This window comes from Poromitra crassiceps, assembly GCF_964638095.1.
Source record: "Poromitra crassiceps genome assembly, chromosome: 17".
In the NCBI taxonomy this organism is placed as follows: Eukaryota; Metazoa; Chordata; class Actinopteri; order Beryciformes; family Melamphaidae; genus Poromitra; species Poromitra crassiceps.
The window spans coordinates 37,563,664-37,574,629 of record NC_139635.1 but is presented as its reverse complement, the minus strand read 5'-3'; the positions used below and the strand labels follow the sequence as shown (position 1 = coordinate 37,574,629).

Genomic DNA, 10,966 nt, shown 5'->3' with positions numbered 1-10,966 from the left:
TATGCGTTATGTTTTCACAATATAGAATATAAATTATATTGCAGAACTTAAATGGCCATCTGTAAGTAACTGTCAGTAACTAATCCTGACCTGAGAGTCTCCAGTCTGCAGTGTGGACTCTCCAGTCCAGCAGAGATCAACTTCATTCCAGAATCCTGCACATCATTGTTACTCAGGTCCAGTTCTCTCAGAAGAGAGGACTGGGAGCTGAGAACTGAGGCCAGAGCTTCACAGCTTCTCTCTGACAGCTGACAGCCACTGAGCCTGAGGAAGAATTAGTGATGAACAACTTTGAAGTTTTTTTTTCTCGTACAAAAATCAGTATTGAATCTATTGTTTTCTATGAACTTACACCGCTCTATTGGAGGCTTTGACCACTGGCAACAGTCTCAGAAGAGCCTTTTCTGAAGCAGAGTATTTCTTCAGGTCAAACACGTCCAGCTCTTCTTCTGATGACAATAAGATGAAGACCAGAGCCGACCACTGAGCAGGAGAGAGTTTATCTGTCGAGAGACTTCCTGATTTCAGGTGCTGTTGGATCTCTTCCACTAGAGAATGGTCATTCAGCTCATTCAGACAGTGGAACAGGTTGATGCTTCTCTCGGGAGATGGATTATCCTTGATCTTCTCCTTGATGTACTGGACTGTTTCCTTTTTGGTATGTGAGCTACTTTCTGTCGGTGTCAGCAGGCCTCGTAAGAGAGTCTGATTGGTCTCGAGTGAAAGACCCATGAGGAAGCGAAGGAACAGGTCAAGGTGTCCATTTGGACTCTGTAAGGCCTTGTCCACAGCACTCTGGTAGAGGTGATTTACCTGAGATTTGTCTCCGGATGTTGATTGTGGTTCTACCAGCAGGTTGACACCAGCGTCGATGAATGAGATGATGACATGAACAGCTGCCAGAAACTCCTGAATGCTCAGATGGACAAAGCAGAAGACCTTGTCTTGGTACAGCCCACACTCCTCTTTAAAGATCTGTGTGAACACTCCTGAGTAAACTGAGGCTGCTCTGATGTCAATGCCACACGTTGCCAGGTCGGCTTCATAGAAGATCAGGTTGCCTTTCTCCAGCTGCTCAAAAGCCAATTTTGCCAAAGAGAGAATAATTGTCCTGGTCTCTTCAGTCCAGTGTGCATCTGTCTCAGCTCTCCCATGATACTTGACGTTCTGCTGTTTGGACTGAACCACCAGGTAGTGAATGTACATCTCAGTCAGGGTCTTGGGCAGGTCTCCATCGACACTAGTTTTCAACACATACTCCAGAACTGTAGCAGTGATCCAGCAGAAGATTGGGATGTGGCACATGATGTGGATGGTTCGCGACGTCTTGATGTGGGAGATAATTCCTTTGGCCTGCTCCTCATCTGTGAATCTCTTCTTGAAGTAGTCTTCCTTCTGTTCGTCAGTGAAGCCTCTCATCTCTGTCGCCACGTCAACACACTCAGGAGGGATCTGATTGGCTGCTGCATGTCGGGTGGTCATCCAGAGGCGAGCAGTGGGAAGCAGTTTCCCCTTTATGAGGTTTGTCAGCAGCACATCCACTGAGGTCAACTCTGTGACATCAGTCAGGATCTTGTTGTTCTGGAAGTCTAGAGGAAGTCGACACTCATCCAGACCGTCAAAGATTAACACAACCTGGAACTCATCAAATCTGCAGATTCCTGCTTCTTTGGTCTCAGGAAAGAAGTGATGAAGAAGTTCCACCAAGCTGCACGTTTTCTTTTCCAGGCGATTTTTATTGTCCAGCAGATTCAGCTCTCGGCAAGTGAACAGAAATATGAACTGTATGTCCTTGTTGGCTTTGTCTCCAGCCCAGTCCAGAGTGAACTTTTGTGTTAAGACTGTTTTCCCAATGCCAGCGACTCCCATTGTCATCACTGTTCTGGTTCTTTTATCTCTTCCCGCTAACGGGTTAAAGATGTCTTTACATTTGATTGTTGTTTCTGGTCTCACTGGTTTCCTGGATGCTGCTTCAATCTGTCTGACCTCATGTTCATCATTTACCTCTCCACTCCCCCCCTCTGTGAGGTAAACCTCTGTGTAGGGCTGATTGGGCTGGTTTCCTGCTTTAGCAATTCCCTCAAGGACACACTGAAATTTCTCCTTCAGATTGGATTTGAGTTCACGTTGGCAGATGGCAGCAGCAGTCTCTGAATGAACAAAGAACAATCAATTTGTTGATGTTTTGATAAATGTGAATATTTCATATGGTTGAAAAGAGCGCCACTTTTCCTGCTTATGTTTAGGCAAGTAAAACAAGTTTCAAGATTCCTTTATTTGTCATTTTTGTTATACATGTATACAACAAAAACACAACAAAATTGCACCTCACTAGTATAAGCAATGCCAAGCTAAACAGTGGTCAAGACTAAAATTAATGCAAAGAATAAAAGGTAAAAAAGGCACATTCAATGTAAAAAGGCAATACATAAAAGGATAAAAACATAAGATAAAACCGGTTTTCTTCCCTCCTCAACCTTCCCTCCCCCCCATCTTCCCTCTCTGCCGATGACTTCTTATCCTTCTTCACTAAGAAGGTTGCTGACATCAGCTCTTCCTTCCCCACTCCAGTCATAACACTACTCCTATCTCCAACCCTAATTCGCCACCCTCTATTTCCAGTCTTCCTTCCTCTATTTCTGGTCTTCCTTCCTTTTCTTCTCTCTCCCCCGAAGAAGTATTTAAACTCATCAAATCAAACTGTGCCACCTCCTGCCCCCTTGATCCTATCCCTTCCTCTCTTCTACTGTCCATCTCCTCTGACATATCCCCCTTTCTCACTACCCTCATTAACTCCTCTCTGTCCTCTGGTGTTGATGATCTGCAATATTATTGGCAATCAAATGTCCCGTTTCCCCATTGCAAAGACGTTTCTATTTTCCAGTCAACAAAAGAGCCCGAATTGCATCAAATCACAAGGGCGGACATAAAAGGCAGGGCTTGTTTAAAACCTAACCTCAGAACCCATTTACACTCACACACACTATCACACATACATTGATCTTAGTTATTATCACTTTGAATTTGTCATCATTTGCTTTCTATAGTCTATAGTCATTTGCTTTCTATAGTATCCTACAGAGAGCTGTAGCCCATTAGGGCTATTGGTCAACTAGTGGACCAGCTGACCATGCTATTGTCTGCCCTGATTTATATAAAATTGTATTGTGTATTCTGTGATTTTCTTTTGTGCTATTGAATTTTAGTATTGCTTGCCTAAACCTAAACTTAAACTTAACCTAGCCTAACCCTAAGTGAGGCCTATCCAAATTACGCATGGAGAGAATTACAGCTATTGCATGCATCGCACAAACTGGATTACAGGGACTGCAAGAGGGGAATCTGATTAGTTTGATTGATGTAACGCCCAGGCATTGCCAGGCCACACCCGTGAATAATTCTGGTGGGAATAATTCTGGTGGTTAGACTGCCCAAATCCTGTTTGCGCTGTGCACAAATGACTTGGCATGCCTCCAATTTGCGCCTGCGTCCGGTGCCATGCCGAGTTCCACACCCCCGCCAAGAATTGCATCCCCACCATATTTTTCGGTCTGTTTTAACTTAAAAACATGAATGTCTACCAAGACAATTATATCATTTTTAAACTGACGTTTCTGTAGAAATCATTACTATATGCTCCCGTGAGGTGGGGATGCATTTGGCGGCGGGGGTGCGGACTGCTATCGTTCCTGCCGAAGAGGCAGGGAAGATAGCATAAGAGGCACGCAAACCCCAGGCGATAGCGCCTGTAGGACGTTAGCGCCCCTTGTCTCTCCACCATGTTAAAGCTGTCTGTAAACGTCTTACTGCTCTGCAGAGAGTCAGCCAGCTCCTCCTTCTTCATTCTCCTCAGGAAGAGCAGTGTGATGTTTAGAAAAGCCTCTCTGCTGCTCCTCCTCTGCTCTTCCTCCTCACCGTCCACCACCTCCTCATCCTCCCTCTGACCCTCTAAACATTCTGGGAAATCTGCACTCAGAGCCCTCTGGTACAATTCCAGCTCATTCGTCTCAAAATTGAAGATGTTTCCCTTAAGCTCCTGAAACAGAATAAGGTATGAATTAATTTTTCTAAATAAAATCGTGGAACACATCAGACCCATCATAGACTGAATACCTACTGGTCTAAAGAGTGCAGCATGGAGACTGAACATTTGTTTTGCATTTCACAACAGTTGTTAATATTTACACACCATGAATATGGAGTCCAGGTCTCTTTGATGTTCCTGGTTACACTGAACACTGGGAACCTCTGACCAATCCTGGTCATCTCTGTGCAAAAACACGAGATATTAGGTCATAGGTCATATGGGTCATATGTTTTTGATTGATTGATTTTCTTTATTTAAGTGTCATGCTTCCATTGAAGCCCAGCCCATATGGGCTTGCAGGTCACTTTTACTGTTCACCATTTAAACAAACAATGATCAAACATAAAACAGCAAAAACACCCAAAATGCACAGATTAGGGTGCCTTGCATACAGTGCAAATACAGCATGAAACAACAGCCTGAACCTACTTAAAATACTTCAGTCTTAAAGGAGAATTTCGTTTTTTTTTAACCTGCAGCCCTCCTCAGATTAATTATGATCTGACGACTCACCCAGTGCTCTCGCAGCGTTTTTGTCCGTCCTATGCGTTGTTTTGAGATCAATAGCGTCCAAGCCAGTCCTAGAATGGAGCTCCGTGGGGGCCAAGTGGCAGCATGCTTTTCCTCCATTTAAATACAGTTTTATTCCCGTTTTCAACGCATATCGTCATAAACTGTTCCCTAAGGGACGATCAGACTGCATTTCTCCCCCGGGCTCTTTTCACTAGTTACAGGCAGCCCATTTTTGCCTGTCGGGTCAGTGAGACACAACTCTCGTCAGACAAAAATGGGCTGCCTGTAACTAGTGAAAAGAGCCCGGGGGAGAAATGCAGTCTGATCGTTCCTTAGGCAACAGTTTATGACGATATGCGTCGAAAACGGGAATAAAACTGTCTATTTAAATGGAGGAAAAGCATGCTGCCACTTGGCCCCCACGGAGCTCCATTCTAGGACTGGCTTGGACGCTATTGATCTCAAAACAACGCATAGGACGGACAAAAACGCTGCGCAGAGCACTGGGTGAGTCGTCAGATCATAATTAATGTGAAGAGAGGGCTGCAGGTTAAAAAAAAACGAAATTCTCCTTTAAACAACCACTCCAGTGCATCGGGGTGCCTCACCCTAATCTGTGTGCGTCTAAATATGGCATGCACAGGGTGCCTCACCCCAACATGTGCGTCCAAAGAGGGTGCATAAGGGTACCATGTGTGTCAACATCCATTGCCAAAGTGTACGTGACAAAGCACCAGAAATCGACACAGTAGGATGAGAATGTGTTTGAATACAGTAACATTTCATGCTGAAACAACTTACTTCTTTTCAGAAGAATGGTGTGGTTCTCCTTTAAAGAAAGCAAATTCTTCCTTTGACTGGTTGCTTTCCATGGACACACAGCTGTGCTGAGGAGAGGCTGATCTCTCCTGCTGGATCCTGTAGACAGAGAAGAAGAACACTGAGGCAGTGTAGAAGTAATACCAGAAGAAGTAGTGTTTAAGTGGAATGTGCCTTAAATGTTTGCAAAGCAGTATAGTAGGAGCAGCAACATTTTTTAAATAAACCTTTAAAAGCCTCATGCACCTCTAGGGTTGTTTTGCTTTTTTAGTTTTTTGTTGTTGTTCTTTTTTTGTTTTTTTTTACCCCACTGCCATGACAGCATACAATCATACATCCCAGTACTGTATGTTAGGCATTCATCCTGGATTCTGTCATCAAAATTGTAGATTTACTATTTTCCACACTATGGAGCCAGTTTCTTATGTTTGGCATATCGGTCAATTACAGGCAATTTTCTGGGTTTCTGTTTCTCCCATATATAGAGCAGTGCAGGCCAATTGAATAAACATAGGGCACAAATCTAGTGAAAACGGTTGAGGCACTATATAACAAAAGTAGTGCACTGCTATCGAGCATGACACACTGTAATGGTTTTAAACATCAGTGGGAGTGTACTGGAGGACTTCACTGGCACATCTTAGGGGCGGCTGTGGCTCAGGAGGTAGAGCAGGTCGTCCACTAATCAGAAGGTTGGTGGTTCGATCCCCAGCTCCACCAGTCCGCATGTCGAAAGTGTCCTTGGGCAAGACACTGAACCCCAAATTGCTCCCGATGGCTGTGCCAGCACCCTGCGTGGCAGCTTGCCGCCTTCGGTGTGTGAATGGGTGAATGTAGGCACATTGTAAAGTGTTGTATAAATGCAGTCCATTTACCATTTACCATCAAACTTGGCATCTACCATCTCTGCATAGCGGCGAGGTCAAGCTCATCCCGAACCGCCTGCGTGGACGAGCCAAATAACCCGGCTGGGGTTATCGGCCCGTCTGGCGTTGCTGTGACGGGATGGAGCTCTCGAGCCAAATGTTTCTTTGGATATGTGTTGCCCACGCCATGGTACGAGAGGAGTTTACCGTCGTTGCCTGGGCCAGCTGCACGATAGCTGTCAGTGATGCCGCCAGCTCTGCCACCACCTGGGCCAGGACTTTGCTGTTCCGGTCTTGTAGCAGTGAAGAGGCAGAGGAGGCCAGCATAATAATGTTGTTCTGGGCGGCCCGGGTTTGAGTGGCACTCCTGTTTGTCTTGACAGAGAGCCTCAGGAACGCAGCATCTCTCTCCAGCGGCGGGGTGGGTTTTCGCTCGTCGTAAAAGGAGGCATCAGGGAGGAGCACATAGACCAGGCTAGGCTGTCTTCTAACGGAGGAGCGGCAGGGAAACCATGGTCTGTTTCCCCCTCTTTTCACATCATGTCCTCCCACCTCATGGCGGGACCTCTCTCGGGCACATTGTTTGATTGATTGATTTTCTTTATTTAAGTGTCATGCTTCCATTGAAGCCCAGCCCATATGGGCTTGCAGGACACTTTTACTGTTCACCATTTAAACAAACAATGACCAAACATAAAACCAGCAAAAACACCCAAAATGCATACAGTGCAAATACAGCATGAAACAACAGCCTGCACCTACTTAAAATACTTCAGTCTTAAACAACCACTCCAGTGCATCGGGGTGCCTCACCCTAATCTGTGTGCATCTAAATATGGCATGCACAGGGTGCGTCACCCCAACATGTGCATCCAAATAGGGTGCACAAGGGTACCATGCATGTCAACATCCATTGCCAAAGTGTACGTGACAAAGCATCAGAAATCGACACAGTAGGATGAGAATGTGTTTGAATACAGTAACATTTCATGCTGAAACAACTTACTTCTTTTCAGAAGAATGGTGTTGTTCACCTTTAAAGAAAGCAAATTCTTCCTTTGACTGGTTGGACACGCAGCTGGGCTGAGGAGAGTCTGGTCTCTCCTGCTGGATCCTTCTCCTGTACAGAGAAGAACACTGAGGCAGTGTAGAAGTAATACCAGAAGAAGTAATGTTTAAGTGGAATGTGCCTTAAGTGTTTGCAAAGCAGTATATTAGGAGCAGCAAAAGAAAGCAAATTCTTCCTTTGACTGGTTGCTGTTCCGGTCTTGTAGCAGTGAAGAGGCCGAGGAGGCCAGCATAATAATGTTGTTCTGGGCGGCCCGGGTTTGAGTGGCGCTCCTCTGTGTCTTGACAGAGAGCCTCAGGAACGCAGCATCTCTCCAGCGGCGGGGTGGGTTTTCGCTCGTCGTAAAAGGAGGCATCAGGGAGAAGCACATAGACCAGGCTAGGCTGTCTTCTAACGGAGGAGCGGTGGGGAAACCATGTTCTGTTTTCCCCTCTACTCGCGTCATGTCCTCCCACCTCATGGAGGGACCTCTCTCGTTGCCCGGCTGGGCGAAGGCACAGTGTTTGATTGATTGATTTTCTTTATTTAAGTGTCATGCTTCCATTGAAGCCCAGCCCATATGGGCTTGCAGGACACTTTTACTGTTCACCATTTAAACAAACAATGATCAAACATAAAACCAGCAAAAATGCATACAGTGCAAATACAGCATGAAACAACAGCCTGAACCTACTTAAAATACTTAAACAACCCCTCCAGTGCATCAGGGTGCCTCACCCTAATCTGTGTGCGTCTAAATATGGCACGCACAGGGTGCCTCACCCCAACATGTGCATCCAAATAGGGTGCACAAGGGTACCATGCGTGTCAACATCTATTGCCAAAGTGTACGTGACAAAGCATCAGAAATCGACACAGTAGGATGAGAATGTGTTAGAATACAGTAACAGTTCATGCTGAAACAACTTACTTCTTTTCAGAAGAATGGTGTTGTTCACCTTTAAAGAAAGCAAATTCTTCCTTTGACTGGTTGCTTTTCATGGACACGCAGCTGGGCTGAGGAGAGGCTGGTCTCTCCTGCTGGATCCTGTACACAGAGAAGAAGAACACTGAGGCAGTGTAGAAGTAATACCAGAAGAAGTAGTGTTTAAGTGGAATGTGCCTTAAATGTTTGCAAAGCAGTATAGTAGGAGCAGCAACATTTTTTAAATAAACCTTTAAAAGCCTCATGCACCATTAGGGTTGTTTTGTTTTTTTAGTGTTTTTTTTACCGTTTCTTGTTGTTTTTTGTGTGTTTTTTTACCCCACTGCCATGACAGCATAAAAGCATGCATCCCAGTATGTTAGGCATTCATCCTGGATTCTGGCATCAAAATTGTAGATTTACTATTTTCCACACTATGGAGCCATTTTCTTATGTTTGGCATATCGGTCAATAACAGGCAATTTTCTGGGTTTCTGTTTCTCCCATATATAGAGCAGTGCAGGCCAATTGAATAAACATAGAGCACAAATCTAGTGAAAACGGTTGAGGCACTATATAACAAAAGTAGTGCACTGCTATCGAGCATACACTGAAATGGTTTTATGTTTCAGAGAGAGGCGCGGCCGGCGTCTTCTCCTTCCCTCTCAGCTTCTTCGGAGGAGGCAGAGGGCAACTGGGCGCCGTCGAAGTGTGGAGCGGCCACATCAGCAGCGGCCACCCAATCGTGAGTGGTTCCCATTCCGGAGAAGACCTCCACCCTGCTCACAAGCTCAGCGTGCAGAAGCGCTTGACAATGTGGGCAGGTGAAGTCAGCCCAGCATGACGAGGCCCCAGACACGCCACGCACTTGATATGCCCGTCCTCCGGGTTCATGTAGGTGGCTCGACACTCCGGGCAAACACGGATGCTGGGAGCGAAGTGAATGGTGGGGCGCTTCGGCCTGGCCCCCTTGCCGCCCGGAAGTGAAGACATTTTGGGAGCAGATCAATGTGCGCGCCCGGGTTATATACCCCACATGCGGCCCTAACGGGGAACGATGTGCATGGTTGGTGACACCAAGTAGGAAAAAATCTTCAGTCATCGCTGACACGTAGGGATTACTCTCCAATAGGCACAGCCTGTAAAAGGGCGGAGCTAATAGAATATTAAACATTTAATTTCTCTGCTAGTTTTCAATGTAGCAGTCTCCCACTCTCTCTCTCCCCCTCTCATGAACGTAACGTTTCTAAGATCATTCAATTAATTACAGTAACTACGTAGGCCTACTGTAACATTTCTCAGTCATTGCTATAATACCTATAGCCTATGCTTTCTAGAATAAGTCAGTCATTTCTATAATAATAATAATAATTCAGGCACCACTAATGGCCTGATTGTTGACACGTCTGATTTATGATCCGATGTGCGTTATTCCTATTCCCACATTAGGTACAATATGGTGACAAAATGGAAAAAAAATATTTACTCCACTGGTATAACATTAGACACAAGCCTGGCAGAAAAAGGATAGTATGCTGCATATGCACGTAGCCTATCTGTAACATGCTCTCTCTCTCTCTCTCTCTCTCTCTCTCTCTCTCTCTCTCTCTCTCTCTCTCTGTCTTTATCTTGTCAAATAAAACTAACTAACTAACTAGCAACCTCCGATTGACTCCTGGAGCGGGAGGCGTGGCGGGAAGCGAGAAACCAGCCTTTCATGTGGAAGATTGTGGAAGTCGGTAGTAACTAACATTTGGACGTGGGCCAGGTCATGGCAGTCAGGGTCAAGGCTGAGGGATGGTGGTAGGTTAGATTAGGTAGGCTGTAGATTAGCTAGATCAGTGGTTCCCAAACTTTTTAAAGTCATGTACTCCATCAAATATTCAACTTGGTGGGTACCCCCTGTACCTCCAGAGGGTACTACAGATTTGGCGGGGGGAGGAGGGGGGGTCTTCAAGCAGGGATGTTCAACCTTTTTCAGCCCAACAACCCCTTGGTTGATAGAAAAACAGAGCAAGGACCCCTTATGATTGACTAGAAAATAAAATTGTGTTGCATTTTAAGCGTGGTCTATAATAACATTTATAATCCAGTGCACAGGATATCAGGAATGACATTTCTTTTTATTAAAACATTACATTAAAAAAGCAAGAAGGAGCGAACAATGTGTTTTGCATATTGCTTCATCAGATTAGCCATTTTCTTGGACTTTACTCAATATTATATATATTATTTTCGTCTAATTTGCCCACAAACTACTGACACAAATTTGCAGACTTCCTGCAGTACCTCTGCGGAGTGCGGACCCCATGGGGGCCACTGCTTTATACACTTCACTATAGTTGCTTTGTTCAACCTTTTATAAGAAGTCAATAGGCTAATGTAATTTGCCTGCTTCAAAATAGTCAAAACCAGTTCTACAATACACACCAACATCAAGACTATTCGTACCTTTCTAACAATGAACAATATAGTGTGAGGGATAAACTTCTATGTCAGCTGTCATAAATGCACTGATGACAGCCATATAACTTTAGTTTAAGTTTAACTTCTTCATGTGATAAGGACATGATCACATAAAAATCTTTTATTAAATAGTCCACCATGATATTCAGGGTAAAGGACTCTCTCCCTCCCCCCTCTCTCTCTTTGTATGTTTGTGTGTGTGCCTGCTCGTCTCTCTCCCTCTCTGTTTAGACACAAGCTGG

The 10,966-nt window shown here is 44.9% G+C and overlaps 1 protein-coding gene across 1 annotated transcript in view; it reads right to left on the bottom strand.

The window, feature by feature from the left end:
* The window catches only part of LOC310792396 (NLR family CARD domain-containing protein 3-like), a gene marked incomplete at both ends in the record, with an annotated part of 9,484 nt that extends 3,161 nt beyond the window's left edge, over positions 1-6,323 (bottom strand). Inside the window, 6 exons of the mRNA XM_083654111.1 lie at positions 91-264; positions 353-2,150; positions 3,808-4,036; positions 4,190-4,268; positions 5,402-5,518; positions 6,295-6,323. Coding sequence (XP_083510237.1) covers positions 91-264; positions 353-2,150; positions 3,808-4,036; positions 4,190-4,268; positions 5,402-5,518; positions 6,295-6,323 — 2,426 coding nt within the window. The remainder of the gene's footprint in view (positions 1-90; positions 265-352; positions 2,151-3,807; positions 4,037-4,189; positions 4,269-5,401; positions 5,519-6,294) is intronic.
* Positions 6,324-10,966: the final 4,643 nt, after the last annotated feature.